The sequence below is a fragment of the Nicotiana attenuata genome, chromosome 6, assembly GCF_001879085.1.
Source record: "Nicotiana attenuata strain UT chromosome 6, NIATTr2, whole genome shotgun sequence".
Taxonomy (NCBI): domain Eukaryota; kingdom Viridiplantae; phylum Streptophyta; class Magnoliopsida; order Solanales; family Solanaceae; genus Nicotiana; species Nicotiana attenuata.
The window spans coordinates 40,615,011-40,636,930 of record NC_031994.1 but is presented as its reverse complement, the minus strand read 5'-3'; the positions used below and the strand labels follow the sequence as shown (position 1 = coordinate 40,636,930).

The 21,920-nt window shown below is 37.6% G+C and overlaps 2 protein-coding genes across 2 annotated transcripts; one reads left to right on the top strand and one right to left on the bottom strand.

The window, feature by feature from the left end:
* LOC109227790 (ABC transporter B family member 19-like) lies at nucleotides 267-9,514 on the top strand. Its single transcript, XM_019392987.1, has 10 exons — nucleotides 267-566; nucleotides 1,660-1,714; nucleotides 1,986-2,161; nucleotides 3,378-3,578; nucleotides 3,705-3,964; nucleotides 4,075-4,388; nucleotides 4,568-4,791; nucleotides 6,412-6,755; nucleotides 6,936-7,366; nucleotides 7,545-9,514. Exons 1-10 carry the CDS (start codon nucleotides 267-269, stop codon nucleotides 9,026-9,028), a joined length of 3,789 nt encoding a protein of 1,262 aa, XP_019248532.1. The 3' UTR covers nucleotides 9,029-9,514.
* Nucleotides 9,638-19,232, bottom strand: LOC109226875 (zinc finger with UFM1-specific peptidase domain protein). The gene is made up of 6 exons (XM_019391767.1): nucleotides 19,092-19,232; nucleotides 18,875-18,971; nucleotides 11,365-12,167; nucleotides 11,106-11,217; nucleotides 9,942-10,037; nucleotides 9,638-9,860 (listed from the first exon to the last, which is right to left on the bottom strand). Exons 1-6 carry the CDS (start codon nucleotides 19,148-19,150, stop codon nucleotides 9,777-9,779), a joined length of 1,251 nt encoding a protein of 416 aa, XP_019247312.1. The 5' UTR covers nucleotides 19,151-19,232; the 3' UTR covers nucleotides 9,638-9,776.

The window sequence follows — 21,920 nt, the reverse complement described above, 5'->3', positions numbered from 1 at the left end:
TTTGGTTTGGTATTGATAAAAACCGAACCAACCCGGTCTCTGTACACCCATAATGGACTAATCCATTGAATATTGATAAATACGTAATTGATCAAATACTGCTTGAAAATAGCTTGTACGTACTGAATCATCGTTTACCATTAAATAAGGTTTAATAACATGTTTGTATATTATTTTATCTTAGGTATATTCGAGCAAACATTCCTCTTGGACGTTATTAACAACATGCATGTTTACATTAGATATGTGAAATAGAGGCATTATGCATGAAAACAAGAAAAGAGGAAATTAAGACGGCTCAAGTTAGAGAAGCCATTGATAATCGGAAAGAAAAAGCCGAGGACGAAGACGACACGATTAAGAAAGCTAGATCAGAGACTTTGCCATTTCACAAACTACTGAGTGAAGCGGATGCACTTGACTGGACGTTAATGGCTTTGGGAACATTGGGTTCCATTGTCCATGGACTTGCCCAGCCTGTTGGCTATTTTCTTCTAGGCAAAGCCCTTGATGCATTTGGAAATAATATTGATGATACTGCAGCTATGGTTAGAGCCCTCAAAAAGGTATGCCTCAAACCTTGGGAGAAATTCAAAAATAACCAGATTTACAATTGGTCGTTCAAAAATAGTCCAATTTCAAAAGTAATCGAAATTTAGCCACTTTTTATGTAAAGATAAATCTGATGGCCAAAAGGTCAATTTCGATAAGAGCCAGTGCTTCCTCTCGAACAGAGCGAGCGAAAACACTGTTCAAAACCCGAAAAATACTCCAGCATATTATACTGGAGTTCCAGGATAAGTATGTTGGAACTCCAGCATAATATGATGGAGTTCCAACATAAGTACACTAGAACTCCAGCATAATATACTGGAGTTCCAGCAAGTATAATGGTCCAGTACAATATACTGGGGTTTGGAGCATCGATGCTCCAGTCTCCAGCATATTATACTGGAGCCAGCAAAGTATACCGGTCCAGCATAATATGCTGGAGTTCATACACAAGTGCACCGAACTCCAGTATATTATGCTGGAGTTCTAGTGTACTTATGCTGGAACTCCATCATATTATACTAGAGTTCCAGCATACTTATTCTGGAACTCCAGCATAATATACTGGAGTATTTTCCGGGTTTTGAACAGTTTTCGCTCAGTTTTATCTTTATATAAAAAGTGGCTAAATTTCGATTACTTTTAAAATTGGGCTATTTTTGAACGACTAGTTGTAAATCTGGCTATTTTTAAAATTTACCAAAATAGTGGCTATTTTTCATTGACTTGGTAAACGCTGGCTATTTTTGATTGACCAGTCCGAAAACTGGCTATACCGTGCTATTTTTACTCAAACCTTCAGTCATGGTTGAAGTTGAAAAAAGAATATTTAAAGTTGAAGTTTGATAAAAGATACTAGTACTGTAACATATATATAGTTGTACTCGCACATTATTTCACATAAAAAATGAAGATTTTATGAGTGAAAAGCATTACATCACTTGAAATATTCCTCAAACAAGTTTCTCCATATTTCCCACGTACTTCAAATATTGAAGTTTAGCATTTGCAAATATTGAAACATCATTTATGGCAACACAGAAAATTCACTATTTTATTCACTAGGCGAAGGATCTTATTGAGCTGTTTTTCTCACAATTATTTCAGGTCGTTCCTTATGTATGGTATATGGCCTTTGCAACATTTCCTGCTGGAGTTCTGGGTAACGACTCTACTAATATCATATATACTAGGAGTAATTCTTTTCTTAAAATCAACGTTCTACTATATACTAAAGTTTCAATAAGCAAGACACAACATTAATGTTGACTCTGTCTCGCAAAGATTATGATAACAGCAGTTAAGAAAATGTCAAGTTGAAAAGTAGTTGCAACCTACAAAATCAAGCAACAACATTTTACTGTGAAGTGTGTTGAATGAAACAGTAGAATGATTTTGGAGTTAAAAAGTGCTAATTAATGTGGGATATGCAGAGATAGGATGCTGGATGTACGCGAGTCAAAGACAAGTAGCAGGCTTGAGACTAAAATTTCTAAGTACAGTCCTAAGACAGGATATTGGGGCTTTTGATACAGATATAACTAGTGGCAAAGTACTTACTGGCATAAGCAACCACATGTCACTCATACAGGACACCATAGGAGAGAAGGTAAAGAGCTCATGTTCAACATTATTCTTGGCTTCCATTAGCAATCTATGATATGCTGCTTTATTTTAATCTTAAGGTGCCATGAATGCAAAGTGTCTAAACGTGCTGCTCCGCTAAAATATGACCCACTGGCCGTTTGGCCAGAGACCAGTCCGCCTGGTTAAATTTCTGAAGGAAGGAGCTTTATCTAATCTAGGCCAGTTCCAGGCCATGGGTTGGACACCAGGACCCGACTGGTCCAGTTGAGAAGGTCGCCCGGTTCAGGTCCCTTTAAGGACACACACCAGCCTCTTATGAAGGAAATCGATCCAGTTCAGACAAAGTTGGCCAAACTTGAAATAAATATTACTTTCTACGAGAGCTGTTAGTTTAAAAAATGTCCGAGACCAAACTTTTTGAACCTTACTCATAATGATAAGTAAGAAAGCACTTAAGTGATCAATGAAGTTAATAGCCCGTTTGGCCAAGCTGCAAAAATCAGCTTATTTTGAGAAGTGCTTTTTTTCAAAAGTGCTTTTCTCAAAATTACTTTTGGTGACAAGCAGTTTGTGTTTGGCTAATTAGTTTGAAAAGCACTTTTGAGTAGCATTTAGTGTTTGGCCTAGCTTTAAAAAACTGCTTTTAAGTGTATTTTTCTCAAAAGTGCTTCTCAAAAAAGTGCTTTTGGAGAGAAGGTACTTTTTTCTGCTTCTCCAAAACTGCTTCTGCTTCTCCTCAAAAGCACTTTTTTCCTTCCAAAAGCTTGGCCAAACACCTCAATTTTTTGCCATAAGTGCTTTTGGCAAAAAAAAAAAAACACTTTTGGCCAAAAAGAAGCTTGGCCAAACAGGCTATAAGATCCGTAGGATGAAGGGAACTTGATGATTGACTCAGTGATGCAACAGCTCAATAAGCTATAAAAAGGAAAAAGAAAGAAGAAGAAAGCCTGTTCGGTGCTAGCTTGCATCGACCATTTTAGCATGCAAGTGGATATTTCCTCACACACATGATAGAGCTACTTCAGTAGATTTTAGAATTGCTTCCTCAGAGCTGTCACACTAAATTGAGTTAAAAGACGGTCCATAACAGTTGGAAAGATTTAGTTAACAATGTTTACCTTATGACATCTTAGACATCAGGAAGTCTCACAAATCTCTAACTTATTTGTAATCTAATATTAGCACTTACCTTGCTATCATCCATTTAAACCTAACATTTTTTTCCTTTTCCATGACAGTTGGGACATTTTCTATCATGCATTGCAACTTTCGGTTCTGGAGTCTTGATTGCATTCATATCCTGCTGGGAAGTGTCACTCCTATCCTTACTAGTTGTTCCACTAATTATGTTAACTGGCGCCAGTTATACAAAGAGAATGAGTGTGATTTCGAATAAAAAAATTGCATACCTGTCAGAGGCCACATCAATGGTAGAACAGGTGACAAGTTATAGCAATTTCTTCAGTGACGATCTCATATTATAAAGCATAGGCCAATGAGCCAAGCTTATTTTACAATATCAGATGACAATTTATTCATACTGCATATCTGATGCTATATGACAGACGATCTCCCAGATCAGAACTGTATTTGCTTTTGTTGGAGAGAATCTATCAATCAAATCGTTCTCAGACTGCACAGAAAGACAAATGAGCATAAGCAAGAAAGAAGCATTTATTAAAGGTCTTGGGACAGGCATGTTCCAAACTATAACTTTCAGTTCGTGGGCTCTTATAGTGTGGGTGGGAGCTGTTGTAGTAGCAGCCAGGAGGTCCAGTGGAGGAGATGTCATAGCTGCAGTTATGAGCATCCTCTTTGGAGCAATGTAAGAGCCAAAACTTCATATTCTATATACAGACACTTCGTATCACATAAAAAAAAAATCAAGTACCTTAGAAACAGCAACTAGATGAGTTTTTCTTTCTCAAATTTCAGATCACTTACGTATGCTGCACCAGATATACAAATCTTCAATCAAGCAAAAGCAGCCGGAAGAGAAGTTTTCCAGATGATCGACAGAAAACCCACAATAAATGCTGACTCCGGAAGGATTACATTTGAAGTAATCGATGGCAATATCAAGATACAGGATGTACACTTTGCTTACCCATCACGGAAGGAGAAGTTGGTTCTTCAAGGGTTTTCTTTGACAATTCCAGCGGGAAAAGTAGTGGCACTTGTTGGAAGTAGTGGGTGCGGTAAAAGCACCATCATGTCACTACTAATGAGATTTTACGATCCCATGAGAGGTTGGTCATATATTCACTATTAATTACAAATCTCAGATGCTGAATTTGCATGAGCATCTGACAAAAGAAAGTTTCACATGTAAATGTCTAAAAGCTTCATAATGTTCATACTGCATCAATCAAATACATTAGCTGAATCACACAAAATCCAAAAACTCACTGTGTATATAAACCATCAGGTGATATTCTCCTTGACAACCACAACATCAAGGATCTTGATTTAAAATTTCTTAGAAGAAACATAGGAGTAGTTTCCCAGGAGCCATCACTATTCGCTGGCAGCATCAAAGATAACATTAAGATGGGAAACATCAACGCAGATGATCAACAGATTGAGAGAGCTGCCCTCTTGGCAAATGCACATGCTTTCATATCCCAGTTAACGGATCAATATCTAACAGAGGTCAGACCACTAGCACTCAGATAATGATAACTGTTTCATTAGGCTGATTCTAGAAAAAAGAAATATAGCCATCTAGACAGTTTGTGGTATTGAGTTCTGCATATTTTCAATTAAATGAATGATTAAATTTCCTATTTGGTCATGGAGTAATGGAAAAATCATGCTGGAAGGAACAGGACAATTAATATAATAATAAAAAATGTTTCTACAATTCATAAGGTCAATTAGAGGTGTTGCTAAAGGAAGGAAAAAGAGAAAGATGAGGAGAAGGATATTCATAAATAGAACAAGTTAGCTACCACATGAATTTAGGTAAGCATTATATCCTCTAATGATAGTTCATACATGAAAAGAGTTTTCTAGCTTCATCAAAAAAGACAGTCCACCACACCTGTCTACAATTACTTGAACAAGCTAGTTCATAACATAGTAGATTCCTAAAGAATCAAAGTTGAGGAGAAACATCTGAGATTGTCTCCTGAATCCAACATTTCAGTTAGAAACATCTAAGGGCCCAAATGAAACAGAACAAAAATATAAATGCATTTCGAGAAATAAAACAACAAGAAGTACCAAAAGCTAATGTTCGCATCCTAATGAAATTCTTAGGTGTTGACTTCTCATTCTAAAACTAAAGATATTAGCATTATTTTTTGCATCAGCATAGCTCGAACTCTCATCTGCAGAGAATCCTTAATTAGCTGGGATAATCAGAAGCTGATTAGACCTTTATGAACTCTACAAAAACAAGATTCAATTAAAAAAGAACTGATACGCATAGCTTGCCAACCAAAGCCAGATCATGATAAGTTTTGCTCCTCCTCATGATCAGGGAAATAAAAAAGAGTTTCTGCTTCTCCACTTCAGAAACAAAAAGGGCACCCAAAGGCATGTCTCGGGCTTGAGAACGCCTGGAGGAAAAAGGTGTGCACCAAGCAAGTCTTACTGCCTTTACCCAAACCGCGACAAATGACTTCCCTGTTAGATTCCTTTTGAGACATTGACAATAAGAGATTGCTAAAATAGAAGGATGAGAACATACAGCTTTCCTACAGTAGACATACAATTCAAATGAGCCAATATAATTCCATGAACACCAATTTCAGTTGTAGTATAAGCATTTTGCTCAAGAGAGCATTTGTTAAGATCACCTGAAAGCTGAAAGTGCTGTTTCCTTATTCAATTTTCCTGTATGGCACAGTAGGACAGTGAAAGAAAAAGAACAGCTGGTTACCACATACAACCCCATATTAGAAGTACTCTCTGGCATAAGATGAAACCATTTGATAATCAAAGATGGTTACTCGCGTAAGAAAATCCCTAAAGTAATAACTTGAAATCTAACTGCGGAATACGATTAACGCTAAAAATTTACTAATTACTACTATAGGACATCAAGAGCCAAATGCCCTAAATTGAGGATTCCAAATTCTTGTCAGTATCTGAAGAAATAGTTCATGCTCCTCTGTCATCCTCCCAGAATGATAATCAAAAGGAAAGTAGCTTTAAAGCATGACCTCAAAGTGCATTCTAAACTAGGCATTGATTCTTGTATTAGCACAGCTTCCATGAAAAAACCGATGCATACTAAATTAGCTTTCCTGTAATGTTCTCTCCTAGGTAGGGCAAAGTGGTCGGCAACTATCAGGTGGACAGAAACAAAGAATTGCAATAGCAAGATCAATCTTAAAGAATCCTCCAATTCTTTTGCTTGATGAAGCCACCAGTGCACTTGACACAGAGTCGGAGAAGCAAGTTCAAGAAGCACTTGAAACAGCAGCACAAGGCAGAACAGTCATCTTAATTGCGCACAGAATGTCAACTATTGTTAATGCAGATATGATAGCCATTGTTGAGAACGGGAAAGTAGTGGAGACAGGAACACATCATAACCTATTAGATACGAGTACATTCTACAATAGCTTATTTAGCATGCAGCACATCAGTGAAGAATGTCAAACCAGGTCAGATTATACTCCACTTCATATTCATCGTTACAATTTCTTTTTCCTTTTTTTGGATAAAATAAGGTAATTTTATTAAGGCAAGTACCAAGGAGGTACTGCCAACAAACAACAACAAATACATATTCATCGTTACAAGTTAAACTGGTTGAACTTAAATGAAATACATTTAATTGACAGGTCGGAGGTTACAAAAAAGAAAACTCTTCCCATAAAAGAGGATTCATCTCAGGACGATGAGCAACCAGATGAGCCAAGGGAAAGCAAAAGAGAGGTTAAGGAACTTCCTGAGAAGGAGCAAATCCAGAAAAAAGAAACACATATATTCTTCAGAATCTGGTTTGCCTTGACTGAGAAAGAGATCATAAAGACTATTATTGGCTCCTTAGCAGCAGCTTTTGCAGGCATCTCTAAACCTTTTTTTGGGTTCTTCATCATTACGATAGGAGTGGCATATTACCATCCTGATTCAAAGGAGAAAGTAGCTCTGTATTCAGCAATATTTGCTTCAATTGGGGTGCTTTCTTTGTTTGCTAACACTTTGCAGCATTACTTATTTGGAATAGTTGGAGAAAAGGCCATGACAAATCTCAGGCGAGCTTTGTATACAGGTATCCTACTTACATAAACTCCTGGAAGATCAGACACATCAATTTCTGTTTTTGTTTTCTTCCATTTCCTCTTTTCTCCATGGCTATTTTACCTTCAGTTTTGTTCCCTATGCAGAAACTTTTTTGTTTTACCAATATAAAAGTTGAAGTTTAATGATATTTCAAAAACTATTTGCAGCCACGCTACGAAATGAACTAGCTTGGTTTGAAAAGCCCGAAAACAGTATTGGATCAGTTACATCAAGGATAGTCAGTGACACATCCACAGTCAAGATCATAATATCTGACCGCATGTCTGTCATTGTTCAGTGCATTTCATCCATAGTGATTGCAACAACCGTCAGCATGATAGTTAATTGGAGAATGAGTCTGGTAGCCTGGGCTGTGATGCCATGCCACTTCATAGGTGGCCTCATCCAAGCAAAGTCAGCTAAAGGATTTTCTGGTGATGGTACTCTAGCACACTCAGAACTTGTTGCCCTAGCTTCTGAATCTGCAACTAATATAAAGACTCTTGCATCTTTTTGCCATGAAGAGCAGATACTCGAGAAGGCCAAACTGTCTTTGAAGAGGCCACTTAGGAAAGGGAAGACAGAAAGCATCAAATTTGGAATTATCCAAGGCACCTCTCTCTGCTTATGGAACATAGCTCATGCAGTAGCCTTGTGGTACACAACAATTCTTGTCGATAGGAACCAAGCCAGCTTTGAGAATGGGATAAGGGCATACCAGATATTCTCCCTAACTGTACCCTCAATTACAGAACTATGGACACTGATACCCACAGTACTATCAGCCATAGATGTACTAAAACCTGTATTCCAAAACCTTGACCGGTGCACAGAAATTATACCAGACGCGCCAGATACTTCAGAACACGAAACCATTAAAGGAGAAATTGAATTCCGAAATGTCCTGTTTTGTTATCCTTCAAGACCAAAAGTAATAGTTCTCAACAATTTCAGTCTACAAGTTGAAGCTGGATTAAAGGTGGCACTTGTTGGGCAAAGTGGAGCTGGAAAATCTTCAATTGTGGCGTTGTTACTGAGATTCTATGATATTAACGAGGGAAAAGTTCTGATTGATGGCAAGGATATAAGATATTACAATCTTAGAAAGTTAAGGGCACAGATTGGATTGGTACAACAGGAGCCACTCCTGTTTAGCTGCTCGATTAGAGAAAATATCTGCTATGGGAGTGAAAGAGCATCAGAAGCTGAAATAGTGGAAGTCTCAAGGTCAGCAAACATACATGAGTTTATAAGTAACTTGCCTGACGGATATGACACTCTTGTGGGGGAGAAGGGTTCCCAACTTTCTGGAGGGCAAAAACAGAGAATAGCAATAGCAAGGGCCTTGCTCAAAAAGCCAAGAATAATGCTGTTGGATGAAGCAACAAGTGCCTTAGATACCGAGTCAGAAAGGGCAGTGGTGAGTGCACTGGGATCAATGAAACTGCACAGTTTTGGGGGCACGAAAGTGACACAAATCACAGTGGCACACAGGCTTTCCACAGTAATAAATTCAGATACTATAATTGTTATGGACAAAGGTAAGATTGTAGAAAAAGGTAGCCACTCAAACCTGATGGCAGAAACAGATGGTGTTTATTCAAGATTTGTTAGGCTCCAAAGTATTGGGGGGAAAATTGAAGCACACTGATAATTGCATAAAATATACCAGATATGGGCCACCCTCATGTAAACAATATATTTGTTAGTTTTCACACTGTTGCATATGTTGAGAAATGATATACCAGATAGGGCAGGTATGGCCATATGGGATTGATAGCTGTTGAATTATTTAGTTAGATTTAGATAAATTTCCTAAGTGAATTACAGCTCTTGCTATTTTATTTTGTTGGGACTTTGCCATTGCAACCAGTGAGTTAGGACTCAGGATAATTTTTTAAATTTGTTTTGTTACGATTTCAAGCTATTGTAAGTTGCAACACGACATTTAAGAGAGTTAATGTCTATCGGTGAAACAGGTTGAATTTCCCTTAAAGTAAAGAGATTAGACACTCTCTCAAATGAGTTCCAAGGTCTGCATTTCCCTTTTAGTAAATTGCAAAATTCAGTAATCATAGGCAAGCCAAGGAATAAGAACAAGGGCCGAGACCTGCGTCTTGGGCCTGATTTTCCTGTTAATCATCTAGTGACTCATATCCAAAACTAGGGACCTTAACACACTTCCACCTCCTAAATCCTTTTTCTCGTTTTGGTAGATAAAAGAGTTTAGTGTCTAAGTAGCTATTATATGCAGAAATCATATGGCAAAACAGTTAAACTTATATTTCATATCCACTATGACTGAGTACACAGGATGGTTACATGTAAGGAAAGAGCACCCCTTTAAGATTTTTGTCTAAAATCCAAGTTGGATATTGTAGATCCTTTAGATTTTAGGACTAAACTTCAACACGGACACTCTGTAGATTCTTTAGTCTTTCCATCTCTTCCCCAGAGGCAATTCCAGGATCAATAAAACACAACTGCAAGAGAAATAGTGTGTTAATTGATAGCATAAAACAGGACAGTCAAATAAATGCCAGACGGTTGAAATGCAGTAATACCTGATACAATGGCTTCTTCAGGGTGTGGACACCTCTTTTTACTAGCTTTTGCCAACCGGCATTTTCTTTAAGAGATTTTGCCATGGATTCTGTTGGCTGAGACATGGCATAGTGGAACTTCGGTAAGTAATCTAGAGATATTATAGATGATTTATCATAAAGGTAACACCCCCCCCCCCCCGGACAGGTAATTTGATATTTTGACAAAATTTACGAGTAAAAAGAACGAAAAAATCTGAAGTCTTTTAGCTTTCGCCCTAAATTGGAAGGGCATTAAATAGCTTTGCAATGAACAGCATCATTTGATTTCTTCTCAACACCTCAACAAGAGAGGGAGGGAGGAGAAAGCAAAACATTTCGGTAACTATCCCATCTTCAGGCATTCCCAAATCATGTCTTAAACCTTAAGTGATGAGAACTACAACATGCAAGGAAACATGATTAAGAACCTTAAACGATAGCATTTAATAAGTGTGCACATTTGCAGTACAGCAATATTAAATGAGAGCAGCACAGTCACAAATCTCTCATATGTGCTTATCTAGACTACATAATGCAATTCCAGTTGTATTGACAATGTAAAAATACCCTTAACAACACATTTAATGCAAAAGTCTAAAATTCCTTAAAGACTACTTAGTTCTGGAACCAATGATACATAAGAAGATTAAACCATGAAACCAACTGCCAAAAGAGGAAGTCATGAAGCATAGCCAACTTTCTGAATCATAAAACCAACATCTAATGTAATATGCTGTTCCATCTTCAGTTAATACAACAATAACATAATCCCACAAGTGGGGTCTGGGGAGGATAGCGTGAACACAGATCTTACCCCTACTTTGAGAAGGCAGAGAGGTTATTTCCAATAGATCCTCAGCTCAAGGAAAGATGAAAAAAGCAGTAGCACCAGGCAGTAACATCGGCAAGATAACAAGAAAATGGTTTATAAAAGAAAATAAAATCATTATAATCATTTAACTAGGGAAGAGGAGACTAAGGATGTAACATACACCTTTCAAGGAATATGACAAATATGGTAGGGATGACTAAAAATCCTTTCAAGAAGTATGGCAATATAGCCATCAGGGATGTGCATAAAGAACAAGCAATAATAGAGCCGTGATAAAAGACTTGCTTATCAATGCATGTGCATATACTTACATGACCTGGATCTAAGATCAATAGATTGTAATGTATCGACCCATTTCTCTGACATCTACTTTGAATCCCAACAATGGTTCTTGAATGGCCATCATGCTGGAAGTACAAGGGCCTGTTTCAATGAAGCTTATAAGCGATCCCACTACAAAAAGAAATAATGCTGATGAAACAACTCGGAAAAGAAAATTCATGGAAAAATAAGATGATTGCATAGTCCTAGTTAATCAAGGAAATACAGTTGTTGACTAAATTCACTTACGCTTTTTGACTCACTAGGATACCATGATTGCTTGAATTCTTGAATTTATTGTCAGAGAAGTAACTCCACACCCAATCAATGAGTGCCTGTTGGACCCTAGGCTTAGCCTTTACATCGTACGAAATAGAAACAGCCTCAGATATATCATTTTTCTTTTTGGACAGATATTTATCCATTGGTCCATAAACCTGTGGTGATATCTTGCTGACATAATTCCCGACTCCATTAGACCTAGAGACTATTTCACGGCTTATAAAGTCCACTATTCTGGCCCGAACGCCAAACGAACGGAAGAGTGTAGCACATTCTGTTGTTCCAATCCAATTTCTTTTGCCATAAATTGCTTGATCAAAGTCTTCCGAGCCCTGTTTATCAAAGCCTCTTTGCCAAGCAATTTCAAGCCATCTTTGGAGTGAAGGGATGTCAGGTACAAACCCAGAACCTCCATACAACACCTCCCTTGCTTCTTGATGTTGCTTAAGCAAGTGAGAACTAAGCATCTGGATATTACGCCACCCACAACCCCACCCAAAATCCTCTGAAGGGCTGCTTTGAAAATGATCAACAAAACCACACAAAATAGTGGTGGTCTTTTCAGTCTCCAACTCTAAACAGTTCTTCAACAAATCCATCAAGCCTTGTCCAACCTGAGGGCAGTTTTCCTTGATCTGCACACTAGCTAAAATCCTTATCTTTCCAGTTAGATCTTCCTCTCCAGGTGTGCAATTTTTGGCATCACATTTCAAGAAACTATTCTCATGATTCTTCCGAGAACTGGTTTCACACTGCATGGCATCATCAACCTGATGATCATGTAAACAAGTCTTTAGAAAGTTAGAGCTAGCAAAAAACAAGGTTTTTCATTATTTTTAGGACCCTATATCCCATTCATCTTATGTAACAAGCCATTTTTGGAGGCCAAATTTTACCAATTTAAAATACAATAAGAATATTAGAAATTTTAATGCTCTAAAATTCTTAAACATTTGCAGCCAAAAAATACAAATTTGACTCCAAAATTATATGGAGGTAGAAACAGTTTTATAAAATTCGACGGAGGAAAAGAAAAGAAACTCAAAGTGTAACGGTGAAAAAAGTTAGGAAAATTCTCAAAATATTTGATTAAATTTGAAGCAGGAAAGAAAACCTTCAAAACCTAACTTAACAAAGTTACAGGTAACATAAAAAAAGTTAGGCAAATCCTTAAGAAACTTAACTAAATATGAAAGAAGAATAAGCCCTTCAATGTAACTTAACAAAGGTAACAAATAATGTCAAAAAGCTAAGAAATCATTAAAAATATAATAAAATTTGAAGGAGGAAATGATCTTCAATTACTCCTTCAAATTGTAACTTAACAAAAGTTATAAATAATGTCAAAAAGTTAGGAAAATCCTTAAAAGTTTTAATTTAATTAAGGAGGAAAAAAACGCTTCAGAATGCAACATAGCAGAAGTCACGATTAAAACAGAAAGTTAGGCAAAACCTAAGAAGTGTTATGCATATTTTATTAGGAAGTCCTTGTAAATTGTTAGAAGGACAATGTAGATGATGCAAAGTCTATCCTAGACGCAACAGAGTCCTTGCAAGACGAACAAGGATAAACTTTCTTGTTTTTTAACAGTAACACGGCATTTAGCACCGCCTTTGTGCTAATGATAGATGTATACAAGTTCTTACCTTTCTCAAAAAATAACTTATTAGGAAGTCTAAAAACCAGCTTCTTCCAGATCCACATAGAAGAATCTTCCATATGAAATTTTTGATACACATATTGGCTGATTAGTTTTTGAAATGTAGTTGCCTAGATTTTGGCGGGAAAAGTAGTTAGTGCTGTGTCACACAATTAGCGTGTTTGCATTTCCCTTTCCTTTTATTTTCAGCATTTTAGCTTCATTACAAATACTATAAATAGGAGGTACATCAAAAATGTAAAAGTCAGATTGATATGAATTGAGTTTCCTTGTTCTCCTCTGCTTCTTCTCTAAATTCTGCTTCTATTCTCTTCTCTTCTTCTGTTTTCCTTCATTTCTGTTACTTTTTCCCTTGTTTCATTGGAGTGATACCTCAATTTGGTATCAATTGGTATCAGAGCCTCGTAGAAGATGGGCCCACGACGAGCTGTTGACGTTGTAACTGGTAATCCATCCATGGATTTGCAGGAGCAGTACGAAGATCTAGCAGCTCAACAACTAGATCTTCGAGCAGAATTGGCACAAAAACAGCAGGAATTAAGAGATGATTTGGACAAATGTCATGGTGAACTTTTGCAGATGGTGAGTGCTCTTAAACACTCCTTTGATGGACTGCAATTGAATCAACAATCGAAGGATAGTGCATCTACATCTGCTGCTAAGGACAAAATGCTTCAGTCAGGTCAGGGTATTCCAGGCCCAAATCCTTACTGTGTTAATGCTAATCGAAGTCATAACCTGGTTTTTCCTCGATTCAATGAAGAAAATTTGAAAACGTAGTAGTATAGAATCGAACATTATTTTGCTGAGGATGAAACTCCTCTCAATCAGAGAGTGAGGTTAGTAGCTATGAACCTCGATGATGAAGCACTAGCTTGGCATCAATCATAGTGTAGGAATTTACCTATGCTACCTGTGTGGGATGAGTACATAGTTGAGCTCATCAAGACTTTTAGTGGTGACTTTTCTGATCCTATGCTGGAATTGAAACAGTTGAAACAAACAGGATCTGTTAGAGAGTTCCAATTTGCCTTTGATAGATTGGTAGTTCAATGCAACTTAATTGTTGAGCAAGCTATCTCTTGCTTCCTTGGTGGTTTGAAGGAGGAATTGGTGAATCTTATTATGATGCATGAGCCTAAAACCTTAGCTAAAACCTGCAGGCTAGCTAGGCTAGCTGAGGCCACTTTGGCTGCTAATGCCAGAGCTCAGAAACATACTTCAATTGGTTACTCTGCTGCTAGGAGAATTTCTTATGATAACCAAGGCCTCAAATCTCCTCTCTACTCAGCAGTTAGTCATACACCTCGATTGACATTACCTGCTGCTAATACTGTTGTGATACCTAGGAACAAGAGAACTATTTCTCCAGTTGAAATGCAGGCAAAAAGGGCCCAGGGATTGTGTTATTTCTGTGATGAAAAATACACTGCAGGTCACAAATGTAACCTTCCAAAATAGCTACTTATCTTAGAGCTTGAAGGACCTGATGCTGCACCTACAGAAAGGAGAGACATCATTTCTGAAGATGAGATACTCCCTGAGGAGTGGCCTGCTGCTGAAGAAGAACATCCTCACATTTCATTATGTGCCTTAGCTGGTATTCAGGGAGCACAGACCATTCATGTTACATGTTACAGTGATAAACGACCTATTCAGATTCTCCTAGATGGTGGGAGCACTCATAATTTTATAGACTCATCAGCTGCAAAGAAGCTAGGTTGTTCTGTTACTCCTACTGTGTTAAGCTATGTCAGCTTAGGCAACAACACCCTCGAAGCCACTTCTGGGGTGGTAAAGGATTTTAAATGGAGGCTAGAGGGTACTACATATGTATCTGATCTCATTGTCTTTCCTGTTGGTAGATATGACTTGGTTTCGGGAGCCTTGTGGATGAAGACCTTAGGTCCAATTACAATGGACTATTCAGCCCTAACTATGACCTTTAACTACCAGGGCAAACATCATCTTTTGAAGGGAGTTTCAGATGATTGTAAACTCTCTAGTTCTAAAGCTGTTAACAGGTATCAAGGTCACCATGCTCAATTGTATATCAAGGTGACCATGCTCAATTGTATATGCTACAGGTGTTGTTTGAGGGCCCATTACCTGCTCATGGAAGTGATGGACTTATGCTAGCCTTACATTTACATAATGATGAGCCGATGCCTCAGTCACTCCGGGACTTGTTGACAACCTATAAGCAGGTATTCTCAGAACCTACTGCACTACCTCCTGCAAGAGGTGCATTTGACCACAGGATTCCATTGCAACCTGGTACCAAACCAATCAATATCCGGCCTTATAGATATTCTTCTATGAAGAAAGATATCGTTGAGAAGTTGGTAAAAGAGATGCTACAACAAGGGGGCATACTGTACAGTAACAGTCCTTTTGCCTCACTTGTGGTGGTGGTAGGTAAGAAGGATGGCACTTGGAGGTTATGTGTGGACTACAGGGATCTAAACCACTGCACTATCAAGGACAAATTCCCCATTCCTATTATTAATGACCTGCTGGATGAACTATTAGGGGCTTCTATTTTTTCTAAAATTGATCTCAGATCTGGTTACCACCAGATCAGGATGGACCCTGAGGATATACCTAAGACGGCTTTTAAAACACACATGGGACACTATGAGTATTTGGTCATGCCCTTTGGCTTGACCAATGCTCCTTCCACCTTTCAGTGCTTAATGAACCATGTTTTTCGGGATCTTCTCAGAAGATATGTACTTGTTTTCTTTGATTATATTCTCATCTACAGTGAGAACTTGCAGGATCATCTTCTTCATTTACAACAGGTCTTTGATCTCATGCTGCAGAACAATTTATTAGCCAAGCATTCCAAATGTATTTTTGGTGTGCCAAGAGTGGAATATTTAGGGCATTTTATCTCTGCCCAGGAGTTGCTACTGACCCAAAGAAGATAGAGGTTGTGCAGCACTGGCCTACTACCACAACTGTAAAACAACTAAGAGGTTTCCTGGGGTTAGCTGGGTACTACAGGAAGTTCATCAGAGGCTATGGCCTTATTAGTCGACCTTTAACTGACTTGCTAAAGAAGGACAACTTTTTATAGACTGAGGCTGCTTCACAAGCCTTTACTGAGCTTAAATTGGCTCTCACTACTACACCAGTTTTGGCCTTGGTCCAAATCCTTCCTTACCATTTGTTGTTGAGACTGATGCCAATGGATCTGGTATTGGTGCTGTCCTTATGCAAAACAACCATCCTATAGCCTTTATTAGTAAAGGATTGGCCCCCCGACATGCTGCCTTGTCTGTATATGAGAGAGAGCTGCTTGCTTTAGCCTTTGTTGTGACTAAATGGTCACATTATTCTCAGCCAGCACTTTATTGTCAGAACTGACCAGAAGGCGCTTAAATATCTCTTGGAACAAAAGCTCCATACTGATTCTCAAATTAGGTGGTTGGCTAAGCTTTTGCCTTTTGATTTTCAGGTCCACTATAAGAAGGGCAAAGAGAATGTAGCTGCAGATGCCCTCTCTAGAATTCAAGGTGCTTCATTGATGACCATGCTCCTTTCTTCTGTTCAAGCTGATTTATGGAGGGACATTCAAGCTAGTTGGTATTCAGATCCTGAGTTGAAGGCTTTGATTGCTTCTTTGCAACAACAACCTCAGAAGCACTTCACTTGGGTGAATGAGCAGCTTACAAGGAAAGGTAAGCTGCTAGTTGGCAACAATGTTGTTTTGAGACAACAAATACTCACATTGTGGCATTCCACTCCCTCTGGGGGCCACTCGGGTATTGATGCCACTATGAGGAAGGTTCTTACTTATTTTTATTGGAAGGGAATCAGAACTGACATTGTGACCTTTATTCACAAATGTTCTGTGTGCCAAAGAAACGAGTATGACACTGGTGCTTCTCCTGGCCTTCTCCAACCTTTGCCTAATCCTGCTCTTCCTTGGACAGATATCACAATGGATTTCATAGAAGGTTTGCCTAAATCTCGAGGCAAAACAGTTATATGGGTCATTGTTGATCGCCTTACCAAACATGCTCACTTTATTGCTTTGGCTCATCCTTATACTGCTCAGTCCCTCATCTCTATTTTCTTGGATAATGTCTTCAAACTTCATGGATTTCCGGCTTCCATTACAAGTGACAGAGACCCTATCTTCATTAGCTCCTTTTGGAGAGAATTTCTTATTGCTCAAGGTGCTTAACGCTGTTTGGAAACTTACCTCAGGTGCTTTTGCACTGATTCTCCTTCTGACTGGTCTTCATTCCTTGCCTTAGCTGAATGGTAGTACAATACTAGTCCACATTCTGCTATTAAAACTTCACCTTTTGAGCTTCTTTGTGGTTACCCCCCACCATTACACCTGCCTTACTTACCTGGAGATTCAGAGGTCGACTCCATTGAGGACCTTTCCCTGCTTCGTGAGTTCAAACTTCAATTGGCTAAATTTCATCTCACTCGTGCACAACAAAAAATGCAAGCTCAAGCTAATGCCCACAGGTCAGACTGACAATTCCAAGTTGGTGATTGGATCTTTGTCAAGCTTCAACCATACAGACAGTCTTCCGTATCATCCTTTCCCTACCACAAATTGACTTCTCGCTACTTTGGCCCCTATCCTATAGTTGAAAAAATTGGAGTTGTTGCTTATAAACTGCTGCTTCCACCAGAAGTTCTAATCCATCCCACATTTCATGTTTCCTAGCTCAAATTTTGTCATGAAGTTCCTACTGAAATAATACACCCACCTGTGGTTGATTTGGCTAGTCGATTTTGCCCCGCTCCTGAGTCGATAATAGAGAGAAGGCTGATCAAGAAGGGTAACAAGGTTGTAGCTCCGTGTTTGGTTAAGTGGACTGGTTTGGATGCTTCCTATGCTACTTAGGAATTAGCCTCTGCCCTTAAAGCTCGTTTCCCCTCCTTCACCCTTGAGGACAAGGGTGTTGTTCAACCGGGGGTATTGATACACATATTGGCTGATTAGTTTTTGAAATGTAGTTGCCTAGATTTTGGCGGGAAAAGTAGTTAGTGCTGTGTCACACAATTAGCGTGTTTGCATTTCCCTTTCCTTTTATTTTCAGCATTTTAGCTTCATTACAAATACTATAAATAGGAGGTACATCAAAAATGTTAAAGTCAGATTGATATGAATTGAGTTTCCTTGTTCTCCTCTGCTTCTTCTCTAAATTCTGCTTCTATTCTCTTCTCTTCTTCTGTTTTCCTTCATTTCTGCTACTTCTTCCCATGTTTCATTGGAGTGATACCTCAATGCAGTATCAATTTTGCAATCATAGTTACAACTAAAGATATATTTACAAGAGAAGTTAACCAATTTCAAACTATAAGGTTATCTACAAAATGATTAAGAAAAGGGCAGCTTGGTGCAAGAAGTATCTCGCGTTCACACAGGTCTGGGGAAGGGACGCACCCCAAGGGGTATAATGTAGGAAGCCTACTTTGATGCAAATATTAATGGCTCATTCCATGCCTCAGAACTCGTGACATGTAGGCCACACGGAGACAACTTTCCTGTTGCTCCAAAGCTCCTTCCTAATGATAAAACCAACTAGCAAATAACAAAAGGACCCACATCATTGGTAAAGATGCTTATCCATCCCACATTGCCAACGACAGTTCGAAAGCTTACCCTATTATTGACGAGAAGTTTGAAACCCTAACCCTACTTTTAGATTTTGGAGTTATCGCTCCAAAGAGGGTCATTAGTCATATATGCCCTTAAGGGTTACAAAAATGGTGATGGCCATTGTGTAGATAGTCAAATTAATTAAAAAGCTGTATTAATTCACGAAGAGAAAAAGGGGTACCTGGAAATAAGGTGGACTTGAGGAGGCAAGGGCAATTTCTTGTGCCAATTCCAAGTCCTTGGAAATGTCTTCATCGTCGAAGTGACTATTTGCGTGTCTGTATTAATAGTGTCAAATGTGAAAGAAAAAATTAGCAATTGGCATAGAACATATAACAAATAGTAATAAACAAGCACAAAGAAAAGAAGAGTAGACAAGCGAAGTTTTACGGGTATACCTTTCGAGTTCAAGGGTGAGAACTGTGAGATTACAGAAAGGGCAAGTTGATAAGTCCATGTCAAGGCAAGAAAGGAGTGTGGAGGAAACCTTAATAGATTCAAGTCTTGGCAATGGGAATTCGATATTTTGACGAAAATCATCCTTTAAAGCCTTTTTGGAAAGCCAATTTGGGTGTAATTGGGTATAATTACACAGTTTGGCATGTTTGTTTGGCCAAGTAATTACTTGGTGAGCATGGAATTGGGGTAATTGGAGGGGTGTAATTACACTCTCCAATTGTCAAGGGAGGTGAGAATTGGTGGTAATTACACTCTCCAATTCTCAAGGGAGGTGAGAATTGGTGGTAATTATACTGTGTAATTACAAGATTGGTTTTTAGTTTCTTTTCTTTTTATTTTTATTTTAATTTATTTTCTTTATAACTTTTTATTTTTATTATTTAATTTTTTAATTTTATTTTTACTTTTCAATTTCTTTTGAAATTTTAAAATATATTTTTCTTTGTACATTATTTACTTTTTATTTCTCTATCTTTATTTCTCGTGATTCCATGTAATTACTTACTATATTTTATTTATTATTTATTTTATTATTCTATATTTTTAAGATACACCTCCTAATATTAGAAATAATGAGTCATTAACAAACTTGGCATATAATGAGTGATGCAATTAAAGTGGAATTTTGTTGTTGAATGTGGTTATAAACTAATCATGTTTCCTAATTATTAGTTGCACTGGAACTTACTATTATTATGTTGGAATTGACATATGTTAAACTATTTATTTTTTTTTGAATTTTGAAATTGTGTTATATTCATGGTTCAAATTTACTTGTTTTAGTAGTATTGCCTCACATTGCATGTTGCTCATTTTTTAATTAGAATTGATAGATTAGTTTTGTCAAACATTTAAATAATGTTATGACATTATATTTGTAAATATTAATTTATTTTATCAAACATGAATTCCATGATGTTCTTACTAAACGTATACTTTATTTAGTTTTTGTAAGTATCTAAACTAAATATTATTAATTTAAAATATATATATATAAATTATTTTAACAATATTAGTTAAAAATATATGATTATTAATTAATGTATATTCACGAAAAAATATACATCTTAAATACAAAATATATTATCATTTATACTTATAAAATCTTATAGGTATATATTTATTATATTATTTTTTAGTTTTGATAATTATTTAATTTAAAATTTAATCTAACTGTGTAATTATACTTGTGCAACGAAACAGTAAACTTGTAATTACACTGTGATTACACTATGACAAACAAACAGACTATCGTACTAGGCTGTGTAATTACTACCCTAATAATTACACCAATTCCAATTACAAAGTGGCTTTCCAAACAGACTCTTAAAGTATAGCTGAAAATTTAAGTACATCCTTAATATATTATGGCTAACAAAGAGCATCCCTAATGTGTCCTAAGATGAACAAGTTTGCTCCATAATTATAACATTTTCGTCTAAAATAAACTGTACAACAAAATCTGTGTGCATAGCACGTGATTTTTAATCTGAAAAGAAAGAAAAAGCGCTGCCCGCCCCTACCACTATAGGGAAAAGATTCAAATTTACCTCTTTAGGATCAAGTTTATACTCCATTATATTTTGTGTTTAAATAAATCCTTCATATTATATAATTGGATTAAATATACGCCTACTTCATTAAGGTTGTCCAAGGTGAACGCTAAATTCCATGTGGCATTAACATTTTGGCCATGTGTGACATGCCACCCACTGGAATCACCGGAACTAGGAAAGAAAACACACAACAATAGAGTAAGGGGAAGAAGACACAAGGATTCGATATGAAAAATACGTAAAGCATGAATGAATGCCCCCACATCCCTATTTATAAGAATTTGGGCATCAAAACCAAGAAATTATGCCATTATTACTCAACACTGGTATCGAAACGGCAGATCCAACCGATAGACACATGGGAAACGACGCAAAGCATCGGAAAAACGCGCCATAATGACGTATGATATCATGACGTCACTTGGGTGTAGAAACGACGTAACCCTAAAAAGTTGCAGCTCACGAAAGGCCACGTTGTCGCTTGTCTCAAACGTCACTACTTGACCCACTCGTCCAATCTCCTCGACCACAACAAACAGAATCCGCTCATCAAGGTATTATGAGGCCGACCTCAATAAGCGGAGGGACTAACTGTACAGGTCGAAAAGAGTCATTGAGAAAAGAGTCAGTCGAGGTCGATCAGGAAGCAGCAAGACTCGTGGTCGAGATGCCAACAATGATCGAGGTCGAGCACCGCAGATAGAGCTGTAATGACTAGTTTTTGGAATAGGATATAAAAGAGAATATTCTAGTGGATATTCTCTGCACCTGTATTATTAGGGTTTGCTATGAATATGTCCCATATAAATAGGAAAAAAGACAATGAATGAGGGCATGTGACACTTATTCAATAAGAACAGGCTTCTGATAAAAGATTCTCTCTCTTATAAAGATACAAACACTACTTTTTCATCAAGGATCTTGTTCATATTATTCCATACTTTTCCATCAGATCCGAGAATAATTCGAACATTCTAGGATTTGTCTGTCACTCATCATTGTCAAGAGAGACAATCATCTAGTTCATCCTTTACTGGGTGAACCACTTCTCCTATTTACCAGTGTTAGAGAAAGCTCTCACTTTCTCGCTTTAAGCGAGAAGCGACTCAGTGCCCGCTTCCCATACGTGAGTGACTCAGGTAGAACAAAGCGGTTGCTTCCCACTAAAAAGCGAGAAGCGACAAGCGTAGCAATGCGAAGGAAGCGACCGCT

Excerpts from the sequence above, each read along its gene's own strand:
- LOC109227790 (XM_019392987.1), top strand. The coding sequence starts at position 267 with ATGAAAACAAGAAAAGAGGAAATTAAGACGGCTCAAGTTAGAGAAGCC. Across the intron at positions 4,389-4,567 it reads ATTTTACGATCCCATGAGAG|GTGATATTCTCCTTGACAAC; the intron begins GTTGGTCATATA and ends ATAAACCATCAG. Across the intron at positions 4,792-6,411 it reads CGGATCAATATCTAACAGAG|GTAGGGCAAAGTGGTCGGCA; the intron begins GTCAGACCACTA and ends GTTCTCTCCTAG.
- LOC109226875 (XM_019391767.1), bottom strand. The coding sequence starts at position 19,150 with ATGGACTTATCAACTTGCCCTTTCTGTAATCTCACAGTTCTCACCCTT. Across the intron at positions 18,972-19,091 it reads CTCACCCTTGAACTCGAAAG|ACACGCAAATAGTCACTTCG; the intron begins GTATACCCGTAA and ends CTATTAATACAG. Across the intron at positions 11,218-11,364 it reads ATCCTAGTGAGTCAAAAAGC|GCCCTTGTACTTCCAGCATG; the intron begins GTAAGTGAATTT and ends TCATTGAAACAG.